The sequence below is a fragment of the Cynocephalus volans genome, chromosome 5, assembly GCF_027409185.1.
Source record: "Cynocephalus volans isolate mCynVol1 chromosome 5, mCynVol1.pri, whole genome shotgun sequence".
Taxonomy (NCBI): Eukaryota; Metazoa; Chordata; class Mammalia; order Dermoptera; family Cynocephalidae; genus Cynocephalus; species Cynocephalus volans.
This window is the reverse complement of record NC_084464.1, coordinates 156172695-156192375: the sequence shown is the minus strand read 5'-3', so window position 1 is coordinate 156192375 and position 19681 is coordinate 156172695. Positions and strand designations below refer to the sequence as shown.

General features: G+C 51.4%; 1 protein-coding gene across 5 annotated transcripts in view; it reads right to left on the bottom strand.

Annotated features, from left to right (window-relative positions):
• SYNJ2 (synaptojanin 2) overlaps window positions 1-19681 on the bottom strand; it is an 83127-nt gene that overhangs the window by 41358 nt on the left and 22088 nt on the right. For 3 of the 5 annotated variants that reach the window (XM_063098432.1, XM_063098433.1, XM_063098436.1), the window contains exons 2-5: window positions 17748-17834; window positions 9056-9326; window positions 5409-5634; window positions 484-567 (exon numbers count right to left, since the gene is read on the bottom strand). In XM_063098432.1, coding sequence (XP_062954502.1) covers window positions 484-567; window positions 5409-5634; window positions 9056-9326; window positions 17748-17834 — 668 coding nt within the window. Of the gene's footprint in view, window positions 1-483; window positions 568-976; window positions 1044-1231; window positions 1509-5408; window positions 5635-9055; window positions 9327-17747; window positions 17835-19681 lie in introns of those variants that run through there. The other 2 variants (XM_063098434.1, XM_063098435.1) reach the window with 2 other exon arrangements.

Below are 19681 nucleotides of genomic sequence, written 5' to 3'. Positions count from 1 at the left end.
ACGGGAGAGCTCTGTGCAATTCTCACGTGGCTCCACAACAGGCACCACCACATGCCAGACCGACCACACAGCCATGAAGGGCCCGGGAAACTTCCTGAAGCCCTCTGGGAGGGTCGTGGCTCTCAGAAAGCCTCCTCAGTACTCTGAACTTAGGGTCTAACTTCCGGTGGTTTTGCCCCGCACACTGCATGGCTCACTTCCTCCGCAGACATCTCAACACAGCATCCGAGTCAACTGTGAATGCCACACACGCTTGCGAATCACAAGATGACACCCCCATGTATATGTTTTCTGTACACACACAGACACACACATACGCTTTGACAGCTCAGTTCAATACAATTGTGCGACCGTGCCGAGCAAAAACACCAGAAACTAGGCCATGAAAGAAATATGTTAACAGGAACACACCACCGCCATTGAAGAGAAAGTCAGGGTGAACGCCGACACAAGTGGATGTATACTTTTCTTTTAATTACCTACCTGAAGCCCTGGCTGCTCCCAAAACAGTGGAACCGAGCCTCTGATCTGGACAAAAGACGACACTCCATCATCCATGTAAATCGTCTGCAGCACAAGGAAACAGAAAGGGAAAGGTACTCTTCAATGAAACTGAATGTCCTGCACTGGTAACAGGATCTGGCCACTGTGACCCGACACCAGCTGGAACGAAGGGCAGGCAGCAGACTTCAGCGCCCTCCGATTTTCTTGCCCAGCACGGCTGGTGCTGCTCCCTGACCACTGGCTGGGCAGTGGGTGGGCGCTGTTGACCAGCCTCCCAGGAGGGGTCTGGAGTGGAATCGAGGCCTTTCAAGCCTGGGGCCTTCCCAAGGCCCACGGGAATTCACACTCCCACGGCACAAACTTGCCTACCTCCCTGAAAAAACCAGCAATGCCTCCCGCCCCCATTTTAGGAACAGAAGCAAACGTGCTTTGGGACGTAACTATGACCTGCTTTAGAGCCCTCTATTTTTACCTTGTCAAATGGCTAAGCAGCGGAGAGACACTGGAGAAGCACTAACTGAAATAAAATGAACAAGCTACAGCCAAAAGACCTAGCCAGCCAACTGGTCAGTCTTGTACTGACAACTCAAGTCCAGACTCAACTTGAACTTGACTTGGTCCTGGCCTTGCACCAGTGTGTTGTTAAACATGCCACTCAGTCCACACACACAATGTGTTTCCACAGCTTGCATGTGACAACCCCTGCAGAGAAACAAATGATACTCACCCTTCAGAAAACGCACCTCCTGCCCACCCCCATGCACAGTTACTTCAGAGTGTGCCCGCAGGCCTCCGATGACATTGGGGTCCAAGCGCGTTTTAAAAGGACAAAAAGTACCATCCTGAGTGTCAGCAAGGGAGGCGGCCGCAGTTATCGGACGCTCTGCCTTTATCTGCGCAACTCTACCCTGGCCTGGCAGGGCCGCCTGGGCGCCGCTGCTGGTCCTTTCCGTCTCCTGCCCGCACGCTCCCTCACCGGGTAGCTTTCCATGCAGGCAAGATCATGCTCAGATCACACATGCATTAGTAATTCTGCAGTGCAGGACTTAATGATTAGACCCACGGCTCCCCCAGATCACAGGATTAGGTGAGCCTGCATCTGTACTGTTGAACTGACATTCTATCCTTTACTCTCCAAAGGAAAAAAGCACTAGGTTAAGAACGTACTGTCTGTTCACAGGTATTGACTACCAGCAAATTTGTTGCCCTCTATTATTCTACTAACAAAGCTAGAATGAAATAGCAGGTTGTTTCAATTACTACAGGCACAACTGGCTACAATGAGATTAAGTACCTACAACTTACTGGCATGTGTGACCTGCACAGGCCCAGATTCTGTGGAAGAAACTAACTCAGCCCATATTTCCATACAGAGACAGCTCTTCGCAACGCCCAGGATCTGACTCAAGCGGAAGAACTATCATCCTTCACTCTGATTACTAATAGCAGCACTTCCAGCATCTGACCAGGTACCTCTTGAGTTAAGACTTGTGCAGACCAGCTTCCGAAAACACCCACAGGGGCAAGAAGAAAGGATGCTCGAAGTCCTCCACTGCCTCCTCCACACGACGAGAACACTCCAAGTCTCGTCCCATCCTACCAGCAGGACCACCTTCTTGGTTCCCCAGGTGATGGGCACAACCTGACCACCCAACGCCAGTGATGCTTTATGGTGCTTTCTATCCTGGGCAAAAGGACAGAGTTTTAACACTCGTGGGAGATGCAATGACATCTTAACACAGGGCGATTGGGGTCCCTGTGGGCAGGGGCAGCAGGTGAGAATGTGGGCTCTGGGATAAACCCAATCCGGGTCTGACTTCCACTTTGCAAACTCCCACTTGCCCAGCAGGATGGCCCTGGGCATGTTCCTTAACTATTTCCAGCCTTGGTTTCCCGCTCTCTCAACAGAGTTAATGTCACCTGGTGCATATGGAGGTGACATGCTGTGAGGAGCAGATGAGGGAGCAGGACCTCAGCATGGAGCAGTCACTCAAAAAAACACAGCTCCTTTCCCTTCCTGTGTGAAGAGCTTGGGCACGGGGCAGAACGCTGGGGGCAAACAGGGCTCAGGCCTGGGGAAGGAGGAGGAATCTAAGAAGAAAAAGAGGAGGCGGGGAGGGAGACCGGGAAAGGCAACAGGGCCACGAAGGGAAAACAGGCCATTTCAGGAAGGAGGGTGTCCCAGAGCAGAAACCAAACAGCAAAGAAGAGAAAGGGGCAAAGCAGGAAAACTCGCAACTGTGTGTGCACGGTTTTATCTAAAAGGCTTTTTGCTCAACCTCCGCTTCTGGATGCGGTGTTTGCAAACCAATTCTCTCCAAGTCTGCATTCTTGGCAGGACATGCACAGTCATCCTGACCTCCCTGGATGAGTCAGTGGCCTTATCTTCAGTAGCCAAATATTTATGAAGGGACTTTTTGGTTTTGTTTTTCTGCATGGTGAGTCACTGCTGCAGAGCAAGCCCAAAGGTGTGACTCATGGCAGAGCCAAAAAGACTCAAGGCTTCTCCCCTAGGGGACCAAGATGCCATTTACACACATGTATAATGTGTGTGTGTGCATTCAAACATGCACAACACACATACGTGCACATATAACACACAAATGCCCACACTGCATACATATGCATGACACACAATGCACACATGACACACAAATGCACAATGCACACGACATGTACATGTAATAATGCACATGACAAACAGTGCACACGATACACACACCACACACAAATGCACACAGACACATGAATGCACAACGGTGCACACAACACATACACAGCACACAAATGCACACACTACCCAAACACACGGTACACACAACACACACACAAACACCCACAACACATGCACACACACACGGCCTGCCTTAGAGAAAGAAGACTGTTTACTCCCCTCAGGAGAAACGTAAACCAAGGCAGAAGCGGAGGGGGCTGCAAGCTCCCCCTTTTCTGGCTCCCCGAGAATGAGTCCATAGGAAGCCAGTCTGCCTGCAGGGACCTCCCCACTGAAGGGAACCAGCCTGCTCTTTGTTCAGCGCCACCATTGGTTTGCCAAATGATGACTGCTTGGGCAACCCAGCTGCTTTTGGGCACTTGTGACAGGGCCTTCACTTCCACATGAGAATGGGCTCAGGTCTGAGGGGACTCATTTCCCTAGCAGGGGCTCCAGGTCAACATGACCTGAAGCCAACACCAATGAGTGGCCCAAGCACGTCCTCCTTCCTGGGGGCCCAGAAGCTGGAAGAGGAGAGGAATGATCCTCCTCGAGGCTTCGAAGACACCATGGCCCTGACGACACCTTGATTTCAGACTCCCAGACTCCGGAACTGTGAGAGCTGAATGTCTGTGGCACTTTACAGCAGCCCCGGGAAACTCACACAGGCCACTTTCATTTTCGATGTTAAAATGTCCTGTCTTTTAGGAAAGGATGCTATAGTGGGGGAAGTTGTTTCCACAATGACTTACTCGATAAGATGCAGTAGATAAGACTCCAATTTTTTATAATGCTTGAAATCCAAAAATCTGGGGACCACCAACACCAGGACCAAACAAGGGATTATCTGCCCAGGGGCTGCATGGAGAACGAGACTCAGGGACTCAGGCCAGGGCCCGGCAATGACCTCTGGAGTCTGGTTCATCACTAAGTTCATGGTCTCTGGCATTGAGATTTGTGCAAACATACTCTGCACCTTCAGCACCCTGCTCCCAGCACAGCCCCCAGCCCTGGCAGGTGATAAAAGGTAAAGATCTGTTGAATGAGTTGAATGATCTGAGGACCAGCAACAGGATAGGAATGAGGATGGAAAAGACGTGATGAAGGTGGGCATGGGAGCAAGGGAAGGGTTTCCACTTGCAGGTAGCAGCAAGAAGAAAGAAAACGGCCTCCACTTGGGGGCCACATATTCTCTCTCTCTCATTCTTAACCAGAGATAATGATTTAACAGCCTTGTCAACATCCAGGAGAGCAGATATTGTGGGCAGAATCACAGGCAAGAAATTGCATCTGCTGCTCATTTTAGGGCGCCTGTTCCAATGCCCCTCCTACTGCGCACCACTCCAGGACGAGCTTCCTCCTCCCGGTACCTGCCTCTGGAAGCCCAAGCACGCAGAAGCCCACACACAGAAGGCAGGTGCTCAAATCTGTGCTGAATTAAACCGGCCAGAGTCCTCCCAAGGAACGCCTCTCCCAGCAGCAGCAGTAAGGCAGGCGGGCTGCGGAGCCACCCCATCACGCAATCAACACAGGTGTCTGAAGCTTGCCACCCACAGCAATACTGCACCTGTGCCTGGGTGGGGGGCTTTCCTTTCCTACAGGTTGCATGTTAGAGCAAAAAAAAAAAAAACCTCAACAGAATTTACAGAAGAAAGCTGATGAGAAATTAAGCAAACAGTTGTATTTTGGGGGGGCTAAAAGCAACTGCTGCTTAAGATGCAGGTTTTACAACTCCCAGGTGCTAATTCTTGCTTCAAGGCTGAAGTTTCCGGAGATTTAGAATAAAAGGCAATGGTTTCTTCTCTCATCCTTCCACTGTACTGATCTACTTATTTCTGTCCTAAAAAGATTTTCAAACCCTATGGGTTCATCTGTCAGCTGCTCTTGGAATAACTGCCACCCTTCATGACCATGCCAAAAATTCCTGATTCCTTTTAGTTAAAGATACCTCAGGTAGCAACATTTTCCCGGCATGAGACGTGAATCAAAAAAGATACACCGTGCAAACCACAGGCCACAGCTTCATGCAGAAGCCCAATTACACGTGCTGTTCTCCAGTGATGGGGAGCAGCCACGATCAGAAACCACCTCGAATACATCAGGGCCTCTTCTGCACCAAATGGAAAGCATGCTTGCATGAGCTGCACCAGCTCTGAACCATTTAGTGCCATGGGTGGGCCCGGGCACTGACCTGCTCTGTCTCCACGAAGTTGGACACGTGGCCATCGTCATTCACGCCGCGGGTGTGGAAGCGGGCGCCGGCGTGCTCGCAGCTGATGCGAGAGATGAGGCAGGCCTTGGCCTGCTTGTGCGAGGCATACACCGTGCGGATGGCCACCACCCCGCAGATGATCTTCAGCAGCCAGTCACAGCAGCTCACCTGGTGCTGCCTCAGGGGCACGTGCAGAAGCTGGTTCCTGCAAAACAAAGTCCCACACCAATTCGGGTCACCTTACATCCTCCAGTAAACAAGTTGCACCCAAAGCAAGTACTGATGATTCACCTGCAGGGGCCGGTGCCCTGGGTAAGGATGGGGTGAGTATACACTGTCCCCCAAGGGACTCTGCACCCAGGAAGCTCATGTGCTTCAGAGAGACCCCATAGAGCAGGGCCACTGTGATTGTACAGGAGGAAGGGGCAAGGAGTCCTTTCCCAGACTACGACCAGGTCGTCAGCACCAGCAAATGGAAGCAGCTGCAGTGAACGCCAGTCACGCGCCTCAGGGAATTTCAAAACAGCTTCTGTTTAGACCTGTGGCCTCCACATTTTTTTAGCATGACCCCATCAGTAAAAAGTTTAATCACGTTTTAGGATTAAATAACAATCATGATAAATGATAACAACAATCATTAAATAATATATGCACAGTTATTTAAATTATAGACATAGATCATGTATGTTATATCATATATACAATTATATGCGTATATACATACATATATCATGAGGTGTGTATGATGAGGGTATTACAAAGCAACCCAAAATAAGTAAAAAAGGATGAGATGAAAATACAATTTAACCCAAGTTCCCGTATTTCCTCCCCATTCCTGGTGGATTGTTCTGGGCTCCGGAGTCCAGACGACGGTGGTGGAGAGAACAGCCAACATGGATCAAGTGCACTGAGCACTGTTCTAAGTGCTCTGGGATGTATCACCTCACTTCTTCCTTGAAATGACCCTATGGGAAAGGTATTCTCAGTGTCCCATTTTACTGATAAAGAAACTGAGGCACAGAGAAGGGAAGTACTTGCCCGAGGTCACAGAGCCAGGAAGTGGTGGCATGGAGCTCGGAGCCTTGTTCTACATCCTGCACCTCTCTCTATGCAGGCCCTATGTTTACACCTGTGCCTGGGAACGGCCACGTCATTCTCTCGTCCCAACCTGGCTTGGCCTCCCCAACGCCCAGGGGACCTGAGTGGTGCCATTCTGAGGCCTGTGACTGGCTCCCAGGGAGGCAGGAATGGTCACCAGGAGACCCTCTCTTACAAGGTATTAAGCAAATCTAGATCACAATGCCCTACTTGTTTAAAAAAGGCAACACGATCCCTGCCCTTGAGCCTTCCTCAAAGACAGCAGCTTTTTCCCATTGCTGGAAATCTGTGCTGTGAGTTCTCACCGATCTCAGGGGACTTCTCCAAGCTCCTTGCTCTCAGGCCAGCCTCCCTGACTATGACCACAGTCACTTTCACTCCCGCAGGGAGCATGGCCGCCATCTGACCCTGTCTGAGCTGTCACAGCCACAGTGCTCCTCTGCTGGAAAAATGACCATTACTTTACAAAAACACATTTCCCTCTTCTGAATCACTCTAAAATCCAGATGACAAACCAGCTTTAGTAACAAATACATTAAATCTGCACATGGCATCAAAGCAAAGCCTCCAGAATATCCCAAAGTCTGCCAGCCACACTGCTACAGCCACTGTCACCAGCAGTCAGGAGGAGGAATCTTTTACCAAATAGGCAACCCTCAAATAAACCGTTTCTAGTGGCAACAGCCCGACCCTCTGGGGGAGGACAGCTCATATCCTAGGAGGAAGATACCCAAATCCATAAAGGAAAACAGAGCTTTGAGATCGTCCCAGGACGTGATTGTACTGGGAAGCAGTTATCAATGTGATCAATAACCAGCCCGGAAAGATGACTTCACTTATTTACTAGCCACGTTCAGTGTTGACTCTGTCTGGCTCCTGCTGTGGGCCTCCACACCTCAGACACTGTACCACAACACAGTGGGCTGGAGAGACTGGGCCCGTGACAGCTCTGCCCAGGTGACTCACCCGTGGTCAGTTCTGTGGGCTCCACCCTGAGCCCAAACACCATGCCCTGGAGGCTGCTACAGCTCAGCAGCCTGGCACCACCCCAGAGCTGCTTCCTCCTCTCCAGCACAAGACACAGTCTGATGTCCATTCAGCAAGGGACACCATGGGGACCAGCCCCTCCTCAAGCCCCTCTTGCCTTCCTTCATGAATCTCCTCTTTCTCTTGCTGTGTTTTGTGTCCCTCATGTCTCCAAGCACGGAGCTGGAATAAAAGCAGAGCAGTTACCAAGGTGATGGGGGAATCCAGACACCTCAGGGATTGCCACAGCTTCCAAAGAATGTCACGGCCTCTGAGAGCTGTCACCTCTGCTCACCTGACAGTCCTGGTTTAAAAGGGTTCCATGACTTCAGCACAAAGACCCCTCATGACCCACAGCCCCTCCACACCTGAGATCAGCTGCCATTAGGTGCAGATGCTGGTCCCTGCAATATGGAACTAGCGATTCACAGAAATGCCATCCCCTAGAGCCTGCGACTCATCCTGAGGTCTGCAGACCAGTAGCACCACCACCAGCACCTTGTCAGAAATATAAGATCTCAGGCCCGCCCAGACCCGCTGCATCAGAATCTGCATTTTAACAAGGTCAGCAGGAGATTCACATGTGCTTTACAGTTTGAGCACACTACTGCCCAAAAGACTCAGCAACACAGAGAACTAAAGAGGATTTGGGGGCGGGGAGCGCCCAGTGCTGCAGGAATATGGTGAAGGTCCCCTTCTCCCCACTAGGAGAGAGAATGCACTTGTGGGGGATCCAGAGCACCAAGCAAAGAGCATTTACCCCGTGATGGGAGGCTCTGTGTGGGCAAAGGGAAATTCATTTTAATTTTAAACAAATTATTTATTCCACAAATAAGGAGCAGAAATAAACCTTACCACGGGCAAGCTGACTCAGTTTCCCCATGGCTGAGGCTCGTTTAGTTTTGTGATGAACAGCTTGGAATCTGGAGCCAGAATGCCTGGGTTCAAACCCTGGCTCTGCCACTTACTAGGTCTGTGAAGTTCGACAAAATTTCCTCACTAGTTCATGCCTCAGTCTCCCAATCTGTAAAATGGGGTAGCAGACCCTACCTCATACATTATTATGGGGATTCTATGAGTCATCACCCTCAGAGAGCTCAGAACAGTGCCTGGAACATAATGCTTTATAAAGGTCAGTGGTGAGTATTTGCACCCTGGAGGACAATCACGACAGTTGAGACCAACTGCTAACCCAGGCAGAAGCGTCGGCCTGGTTTCCGGCACAGAGGATGCACCAGGCAGACATGGGCTCTTGTGCTCTTTTCTTAGGAGGCACATTTTCTTTTCTCAGTCTACCCTGGACCACTTTGAACACATTCCCCGAGCCCGCAGGGGTGGGGGATTCAGGGCTACTTTTCTTCCCACTGTGCTGAGAGAAAGCAGGCATGGATCACAGCTCTCCAGAGGTCACCGTGATCTCGGGGATGATGCGTAGTGGAGGCCAAAGTCCCAGGGGCCAGCCAGAGCCTGCCTTCTGTGGGATCTGGGGGGGGGGTGCTCACCAAAAGAAGGAGTGCCCCCACTCAGAGCTGTCATCGTCCTGCTTCTGTGTCCGGACGGTCAGGTCAAAGCAAGACCCGTCATTGGGCCATGAGAAATAGAACACCCCTGAGCTGAGGATTTTCTTCAAGGCTACGAGGCGGTCCTCCTCCTTGACCTCTTCCTGAAGAGGGTAGAAATCGGTGGCAGTGATTTTGTAGATCTCGGCATCTGGAATTCTGCCCACAGATGTGCAGCCTGTCACCAGCACCAGGAAGCTCAGGGCTGTGCCACCTGGAAGGGAAGTCAGACAGGAGAGCCTGAGGTCACAGTCAGACAGCTGCAAGAAGCTCACAGAGTGACAGTGGGACAACGGCCGTTGGCAGCTTCCTGTCTCCTCACGACATCCCACAGAATTTCTAAATTCAATGCTGCAAGGATGTGCCCTGCCCCTCAGCCAAGGGCCGTGCTTCCCAAAGTGTGGCCCTGACCAGCAGCAGCGGCGCCTGGGACCTTGTTAGAAATGCAGGTTCCCGGCCCCAGGTCAGCTCTCGGGGGGTGGGGCCAGCAAGCTCTGCATTAGCAAGCCCTCCGGGCGGTCCGATGCCTACTGGAGACTGGGCATTGCTGGCCTAGAGCCTTTTCAGACACCAAGCCCTCTCCCTGGATCTGCCACCCAAAGCCTTTTCAATCCACCCCCAACTAACTCCTCAGCCACTGCCTTGGCTCCAGACCCCCAGCCTGGGTTCAGCCCTCCACAGTTCTGTCACCACAGTGGCCTTCCCAAACCTGCCTGATCACAGACCGCCCCTGCTTGAATCCCTCCATGGCTCCCACTCACTCACAGGACTGAAATGGAAACTCCTCCCAAGGCCCTTCCCCTCCACATCCTGCCCGCCTTCTGTCCCTGCCCCACATGTGGACGAACACTCCAGGTCCAGCTGCTCTCACAGGCTGTCCACTGAAGCTTCTCAAAGTGCCACACGCCCATGCACCCTGTGCCTTTGCCTGAGATGTTCCCTCTGCCTGGGACGTCCCACCACTGTGGGCCCAGCAAGGCCCCCATGGCCCCTTCCCCACTCACCTCCCAGCCTCATCTCTGCCCACGAAGTGCTGAAGGGCTTCAGGGCCCCAGCATTCCACCTTCCAGAACAGCACGAGCCTTCCGGCATGCTCCATCGGGACCATCCTGCCTCTGCTCTCCCACCTTCACCAGGTGAACTCCTCATCCTGCTGGGTCACCTTGGCAGCGGTACCTCCTCCAAGAAGTCTCCCTTGCTCTCCAGAGACATGGTTAGGGGCCCCTCTATGTGCCAAGCATCCCTGGCAGCACCCATCACACACAGAACTAACAGCCTCCTTCTCTTCCTGTGCCCCAGCAGATGGGGTCCCCAGGGGCAGGGCTCCGCTTCATCATTCCTGGCACTGCACAAAGTCTGTTTGATGACTGCTTCCTAAATGAGTCCCTGTGAAGGCTGACCCCAACCACCTCTGACCCTGCTGCCAGGAGAATGAGGGAGCCCTCTCTGGGGACCCTGCCAACCTACCCCTAACTGTGTCCCCCACTGTGCATGAAGGTGCTTCACAACACATGCTGCATTTGTCAGGGGATGTGTGGCAAAGCCATGCCCGGGGACAGTGGGACACCTGCCCAGGACAGGGCCCCGGGGGACTGACATGGGTCTGGTCCAGAGGACACTCTTCCCACCTCGCTGAGGCTTAGAGGATCTGCGCCAGCATGACCTATTCAAGATGATCAGGGCTGCTACCTAGAGGGATGGTTTAGAGAGATGGTTTGGCTCTCTCGACACTGATAAAAGATCCCAAAGACAATCCTACAGCTCGCACCTCCCCCAGACCTCCTCCTCACACCTCAGAGGAAGAAGACTGCCGCCTGTGGCGAGGTCACGCCTGGCTGTCATTAAAGTGCATCCGTTTAACAAGTAGATTGCCACTCACACCTGCCTCCCGACCATGAGCGAAGGTCTCCGATCACATCTCCCCAGTCATGCCATCAGGAATCCACTGTAAAGCAGCGTAGCAATAAAGGAAGTTGTGTGCGGGCAGTGACAGGGGGCAGGGTGTGTTTCTAAAGTAGGACAGGTGGGGTTTGGGTGGGTCGACACCTGCGAATCTTGAGGATGCAGACATTCCCAGGCCCTGGCTAAAACGCCCCCGCCACCTCCACCTGTCCTGCGGGCTCAGCACAGGGCTCAGCAGGAGCCCCCTCGGTGACCCAGCACAGCCCTGTGGTCCTGGCAGGAGGGGCTGAAGAGGGGCCCATTTTGCTCTCCATCCCACGCTGAGGCACGGGCTGCCTTCCAGCGCTGCTCCCTCAGTAGCCTCTGCAGGGCCAGCCCTAGCGCGTCCCAGTGGCTCTGCAGAGCCCCCTCCACACAGGAGCACAGCCTGGGGGAGGCGGGCACGTGCCGCAGCAGACATGGAAGGCTCTCGAAACACATGGCAAGAAGGGAAGGTGCGCCACCACAGGAGACAGGCTCCAGAGGGGTGCGGGGAGTGAGCACAGCTGGCTGGTGAGCCAGGTGCTTCAGTGACAGCTCACACTTATGACACGCGACCACGCGCTCCATGCCCCACATGCACTGACTCACCTCATCATCCCGACAACCCCAGAGGGAGCTGCTGTCATCAGCCCCATTTTACAGGGAGGGAGACAGAGTCACAGAGAGATTAAGGAGTCTACCTCAGGTGACAGAGTGGGGATGCTGGGGTCCAAATCACTTCCTGGCTTACACCACCTGGGCAAGGTATCTAAGTCACGTTTGGCTCCGGAGCCAGCACTCCTGTCTCTTTGAAGCTGGTATTGCCAACCTGCCTAACGATGCTGCTCTTGCAGGGCTGCTATCACCATTTGACACACGTGCAACTATCCCCAGCGGGGCTGGATCACCAGCCTAAGTGCACAGCTAGTCAGAGTTGGGACTGAGATGCAACGGTGCGTCTCACCTTAAGCCCACACTCCTGGCCCTACGGTACAGCACTCTTCAATCTGGTTGGCTTGTTTTACTCTTTAAAAGGGTGTGGTCAACCAATGTACCTGCTACTGAGTGGATGCGTGTGCCCCCAAATTCCTGTTGAAATTCTAACTGCCAAGGTGACAGTATTAGGTGGGCCTGTGGGAGGTGATCAAGTCATGGCAGGGCAGCCCTTATGAATGGGACTGGTGCCCTTATTAAAGAGGCCTCAGAGAAGTCCCTCGCTTCTTCTACCATGTGAGGACACACAGAAAGCACCTATGAACGAGGAAGCAGGTTCTCACCAGACACCAGACCTGTCGGTGCCTTGACCTTGGACTTCCAGCCTCCAGGACATTGAGAAATAAATTTCTGTTGTTTATAAGCCACCAAGTCCAGGGTACTTTGTCATAGCAACCCAAATAGACTAAGACAGTGTCCCTTGCTCATTTTAAAACTGACACCAAAAGTTTTCATCACTAGTTTACATGGTTGTACATAATATATTTTGCAGCATATTCTAAATAGTGACATGTAAAAATACAGTTGCTGTCGCCCTCTTTCCCAGTATCTGACAGAATCTGTACAGTGATTAGATGCTCATCGTTACCTATTATTTAAAGGAATCCATGGACAAGGTCTTATTTTGCAGATGGAAGTTTTACTCATATTTCCATTCACCTCCCCACGGAATTGCACCCTGACGTGACATACTTTGGGCTTGCACGCCTTCTGCTGGTTGCCCTACCACGCGATGCAGCAGTTTGCTCCAAACCTCAAAGTGTCTAAAAAGAGTTTCTTTTGGTTTGAGTCATTGCAATTATTTTTAGTACACACTTGGTCAAACGATGTAAACAATATAAATAAAACTTTTTGACAAATAATCATCTCACATAAAAAGGAAAAATGTGTTGGAAAAGCATCTCTCAATGAGACAGATGAATATTATTTATTGGTGGAATGAAAGTAGGTTCTGCACCAATTCTAATTCTCTTTTTCATTTTTGCAGATGTAAACACTCAAAAACTTTCTTCACATTAATATGGAAACAGAAACAGGTTCATTATAGAAATGTCACAATTCTTCAGAGTCCTGAGTTAGTGCTAAAAGATGCTGGCATTACTCTGCCTTGCCTAACCTCGTTGAAGCCCGAGTATGCATGCCCTGTACTACAGGTTTTAGGGAAAGGGCTCTGGTTCAAGCCTAGCAACAGACTGTCTGGGTCATGCCCCTTGGCCCACCTGTGAGTCTGGTGTAGACCAGTGACCCCATCGGGAAGGTGTCTCTTAGGAAACAAAAGCGAGGCCTGTGGGATTCACCTGCCCAGGTATGTGAGGCCCCTCCCGATGCTCACCTTGAGCCCAGGATCCGGGCTTTGTTTTTGTGAAGCATGATCAATTTTCTAACAGCCAGGAGACAAACCAGGTCTGCAGAGGGTCTCAGAAGTCACTAGAGTTAAGCGACTTCAGGCCAGGCCTGAAACCAGCAAGGCACTTATAGCAGGGGACAACAAAACTCTGAAGACTGGGGCTTAGCACTCTGCACCCCTCCGGTGGCCCAGGAGACCTCAGGTGGCTGTACCAGGAGGTCTCCACATCCCTTCCAGGTTGAGTGCTCTGGTGTCAGGGCTCTGGACAAAGCAAGATCACACAGGGGTCAGAGGTGGCCAGCCAGAGTGAGGTATGGGAGGGGGAACAAGCAGTGGGTCACAGGCCAGAGGTACAAGGGGACCAGAGGAACCCCCCTTCGGAGAACAGAGGCTCAGAGCCCAGACAACGCTGCCTGTGCCTGCACAAGCAGGGGAGGAATGGAAGGCGACAACCCCTCTCTACTGTTTGATGGGGACAGAGTTCCAGTCTGGGAAGATGAAAAGACTTCTGGCGCTGGACAGTGGTGATGGCTGCACTGCAAGGTGAATGTACTTAGTGCCACTGAATATGCACCTAAACATGGTTAAAATGGTAAATTTTATGTTATATATATTTTACCACACAGAAAAAACCCAAAACCTCAATATCAACTTAGAAATTCTCTGCCCCAGTCGGGCTGCCTTAAAACTCAAGCCAACACAGCCCAGCATCGCTGACTCCTGCATAAGAGGGTCTGTGTCTCACTCAGCATGGCCATTTGTCACTGGGTTGTGAGGGGCCAGATATTGGGACCATGACATGTCATACCTGGACTCATGCCCTCTTTGTCAGGACAACGTGGGGCCTCCTGCCACCCTCACAATGCGTATCTTAGTGTTGGCTCTGCCTCTGAGATCAGCGTCCAGCCACATCCGTGTTGATACCAACCCTGGATGCCCACCGACCATCGCCTCTGTCCTCTGCTCGTGCAGGATCCTCTCACACTTCATTCTCTAAATGAAGGACCTGGGAAGTCTGGGCTTTCCCACTGTGAAGGGAGGACCCTCGACCAGAGCCTCCTGAGCCTCCCACTACTAATGGGCTCAGAATTCTAATCACCGGGCACCCACATGGCGCACTCTCGAGTGCCTATTTCCCATTCCCTTGCAGAACAGCAGAAGGTGGAAGCGGTGGGGCCAGGGCCCCTGTGCACATGCCTTCCCAGCTCCACGGCAGCAGCCCACGTCCGTGGGCTGTGGGCCCACACCACAGAAACAGGCAAACACCGTATATCAGAGCTTCCCCGAGACAGCTGGCTGTCAAATATTTACCAGCGCACCACTGGGTACAGGTGTTAAAGTGAATTATTCTAACACTGACAAAGGCCGGTCCATTTCAAGATTTGCTAGAGAATGCTGCATACCCTGAATCTCAAAAGACTAAGGACTCGAACTTCCCTCTCCAGAGAATTTTTATCTAGAAGTGACTGTGCACAGAAATCAGCCCTGTTAGCCTGTGTATTCAACGACCCAAAGCCTGGCCTCGCCTCACACCTAGTCCTCCCGAAGAGATCCCTGTGTAGGCCGGACCTCCCACTCAGTGCCCCTTGCCCCCTCCAGCTCTCCCAGAGACTGAAGAATAGAAACACAGAGCTTCTTAGTATGGAGGGGGGCTGGGGGGCAGGTTCCTCCACATCAGCCACAGGACAGCCACTGTCCCCAGGCCACAGTGTAACAACCTGCCCAGCCAGCCTGCTGGCATTTAAGGAGCACTACAGACTTTATAAGGCTATCATGTTCATCCACTCAGGTAGATCTCCTAAGAACTATGTGAGAAAGGGATGAGGCAGTTTTCCTGGTTTTACAGACGGGAAAAGAGCCCTAGAGAGATTAAATGAATGCAGAAGGGCACAGAGTTGTGAAGCTGGAACTAGAGTCCAGGAGGGCTGTCTGGTGGGGAATTTATAGGACGGTCGTGTACAGCTTCACATGCTGTGCACTGCACAAACCCAGGAGACACACTTCATTATAGACTGGGATTTGAATAGTCCCTTGAGGCTATGAAACACAGAGGCCTTGAGAGCTCTGGTTAAAGAGGAGGTAAATCCCTGTAATCACTGGGATAAATTCTTTTTCCTGCCGCATTCTCACTTTCAAATACAAATACCCAATACGAACTCAGGAAGCCTGACCCCTGGTTAATCACGGCGCCTCCAACCCCTTCCTGCTGCCATTTCAGGGAGGAAAGAGGGACTCTGGGCTCTCCACAAAATCCTAGGAACCTGGGATTAGGTTTTTATGCAATTTTTGTGCATGTTTCTTAATTTCTAACATAAAAGGCTATTTTCATTTAGGTGGACTGATTTAACAACTTGTCCCAAATTAAGAGCCTGAGGGAAGCCTGTTTCTTCGAACGGAGATCGTCAGCCTACAAAAGTCCAAAGGGAGGCCCTCTCCTGACTCGGCTGGTCTCTCCAGGCCCCCCTGGGGGCTGTGTTCACTCACTCCTCAGGGGAGGGGGCCTCTCTGCACTGGGCCCTGGCCTGGAGACCCCTCAGACACCCTGTCTCCTCTGACAAGATTCCTTTGGGGTCTGCCACCCTTCTGGGTTAGGACCCATTCCCATAATTGACCTTAGGTCACAGCCCAGGAAAAAACACTCTTCCCCTGAGGTGAGGGAAAGGTATTCTCTTCCTGCCCCCCCTTGTCAGCCCAGCCTCCTGGCCCTCTTGGAAAGGCAGAACTGCCTGGGTTGAGAGCAGTTTCTGGTGCAACAGGAACGAGTTTAAAACCCAGGTCACAGCTTGAGAATGGCATGACCTTGGGCAGTTACTATACTTCACTAAATCCAAGTCCCCATCGGATGCAACCTTTCATTTAGGGACAAAAACAAGTTGCCACCTCTAACTGTAGGATGCCCACCTAAGACCTCCTGAGAGCCTCAATGTTACAATGTAAAAAAGAGTGGAGGAAGTGCTTGCGCTTTCTGAGTTTCCCTTTCTGCACCTGCAGAGCAGGGTGTCTGCAGTACCTGCCTCCCAGGGGGTCCGGAGAGCTGCGCTAATGAGCGAAAACGCTTTTGAGGAAGCTCCACCTAAGGGTTTGCAATCATCCTCACCAAACTCACGACCAAGGCCAGGGCCACAGGAATTTTTTGTAACTTCAGGAAGATCAATGCTGAGGGGAAAATCCTGCAGAAAACCCCCGACAGGCAGCACAGCTTCACAGAAAAAGCAGGGTTTGAATTCTAGCTAAGCTTCTTCCTTTAGGCAGGTCAGTTTAACCCTGGAGCCTTTTTCCTTTACTGTCAATGAGGACAAAGACACATTATCATAATGGCTTATTTTTAGGATTAAATAAGTTAACGTATATCTAGCCCTTGGCACACAGCAGACATTTAATAAATGCATTTTGTCATGTGGGTACCGAGTGTTTTTCCTAAACATGTCCTATTTGGAAATGGTTGATGTAATCACCATAGTTCAGGAAAAAATATCCCATGACAGAAAAGTAATGGTAATGTAACAGGGCTATTCCATCAGCTTTAAAAATCCTCAGTCTCTGAAAACAGCTGCTGTGTGCCATGACCCGAGCTCTGGTCTTGGCCCAGAGGTCTCCACAGCCAGGTCTCTGATGACACAGGTGCGGTGGGCTGAGATAGGAGGAAGAAAACAGGGCTGCAGAACTAGAGGGCTCTGGGCTCCAGAAGTCCAGGAACGGCACAGGTGATACAGAGGTGGCCCCACTGGGAGGCTGCTACCGCCAACGACAGCCTAACAACAAGCTCACCTGCATGTCTCAGACTTAGCAGGGATGCCCACTTCTTCCTGTGAGTTCTCTCCTTTTTCCATCCAGACCCTCTGTGCAGTTTTGAATGCAATTTCCTTCCCTTTCCCTCACACCCCACACTCAGCTGTCAACAGATATTAGTGGCTTTTCTCCCCTGGCCAACAACTCCCAGTCCAGCTCATCTGCCCTCCAGATACAACAGGGAGTCCAGAGATGTGGAGCCCCCAGCCTTTGCCCTGGCCCCCAAGCTCGTCCACCCACATTGGCATACCTTCTAGAGCACAGAGCCCTTGAAAATGACAAACAACCCCCAGGCAGAAGCCCCAGACCAGACTTTGGAAAAACATAGGTCCTGGTGGGCAAACCATGCAGGGGGGCTAGAAACCACTTCCCCCTCCACCAACACACACAGGTGACAACCAGGCTACATTCACCCTGACCCCCTCCCCTGCATGGAAGAGCAGGTTCAGAGATATAAAGAAGCATCTTAAAAGAGGACAGCGGTACAAATGGAATGCATAAATCCTGCGGTCTCTGCAACCTGATCTAGAGGGCTCTGCCCAGCGCTGCACAACTCAGCAGCTGCTCCCGATGGATACTCACCAGATCTTAACCTGAGTGCCCCCAGGCAGCCGTAAGCATCCGTGAGCTTGCCATACTGTCCTCTAATGACTTCCTTCTCCTCTGGAGCTGGGGGAGAGACACATCAGAGAAGACATCAGCGCGAGCCTCCTGTTCGTTCACACTGCAGCCTTCCAATCTGGCTCCCCACCCACTCGAAAAAGAAAACGCAGAGATAATAGCTTGGCCCGCAAACACAACATGTGCAGGGTTTATGATTTGCGGATCACAGAGCTGCAAGGGTTTAGACTTTCCCACGAAAAGCTTGCTTTCTGGAAGCGCTGACAGCTTCCTGGGGGCTGGAGAAGGTGGGGGGAGTTCCTGGGTGGCTGGGGGTGCTGGGAGCAGGCGCCTTGGACCTAGCCTCTGCCATGTCACCCTGCAGCCCCGCTCCACGTGTCCAGAAACAGCAGTGAGTCATCTTAACCATTTGTGAGGACCTTCCTTCCTAAGTATCATCTACTGGAGGCTTCAGTCTGGAAGTGCCCACCCACCCCAAGGGACCTGCTATCACTCTGAGCAGAGGATACCAATCTTATTAAGATCTAGTTATCAAATATTTTTGTAAATGTTATAGTAACATATGTGCCTTATCATTAACACCTTAAATAACAAAGTCTAGCAGGGTCTACTAATCACCTTAATTCCAAAATAGTGATGAGACTAAGGTATTTCAAGATACCTGCAACAACTCTAATGTGATATGAAGATGTCTGTAATTTCTACAAATGGTGACAAAGCCAGAGATGTGGATAACATACCGGTTTTGTTGCCTACTTTTCTAAATGAAGGAAATGTTTTAGGATTTACAAAAATAACGATCGACTTTCCTTCCCCATCCCAGAGAACCGATCCACAAATTCTATGCATAGAGCACTTGAGGGGCTTTGGGCCCCAGCACAAAACTCCTGAGCTGGAAGCGGCCACTTCTACATCCTTGTGGAGGTGAGAAAAAGAAGGGTTGATTCTTTCTAGGCCTCATTCTTCTAAGCACCAGAAAGGAATTCTAAGACCGCCTTGACTCCCAGAGTTAAGGAATTTCAACTAGGAACTAAGATCCCAAAGGGAAATACGAAAAAGAGAGAAAATGGCAGAAAACAACAGACCCTCACACCCAGCCCTGACAGCAGATGCCCTGGGAACTTCCTGCATCTCTGTAGATGTAGACTCAAGAAAGGCCAGTGTAGAATTCCTGGACAAGTGCTGTAAGCTGGGGAGCCTAATTTTAGCTAATACCCACTTCACACTGCCACTCAAAATATCCACCACCCCACATTTTCCAGGACAGACCCAATTTCCTCATTCATCTCAACCATCCCCCAAAAGGGTACCTGTACTCATTAGACCACATGTCTGGACTAGGATTGGAAATATGGTCAGTCTGACAGCCCCATCCTGTCTGAATCTCTTTCCACTCTCAGCACCCCAGGGGTGGGCCCTGGCAGCCCAGAGCCATCTCTCTCAGGAGCCAGCCAGGGCCTGCTGCTCCTGCTTCCTCCTCTAGCCTGCCTGGGAGGGCTGGGGGCAGGCACCAGGGTCTCACGGCATGATCTGCCACCTTCCACCCAACAGAGGGGTCTGTCCAGGCTGAGCTCAGGACACAGCTGGCAGGGCAGAGAAGTGGGACAAACCATAAGGCCAGGGACCCCTCTCCATTTCTCTAGGTAGGAGCGGTAGCAAGGTGCGATGTAATGAAAAGACTGATTACCAGCATAGCCAGAAGACCAACAGCTTGAAAACACACTAAATTCTCACTGTTCACGGTACAGGCTGAGTATCCCTGATCTGAAATGCTTGTGACCAGAAGCGTTTTGAATTTCGAATTTTTTCTGGTTTGTTTCAGGTTTTGGAATATTGGCACTATACTTACCGGTTGAGCATCCTGAAATCTCAAACTTCGAAATGGGAAATGCTCC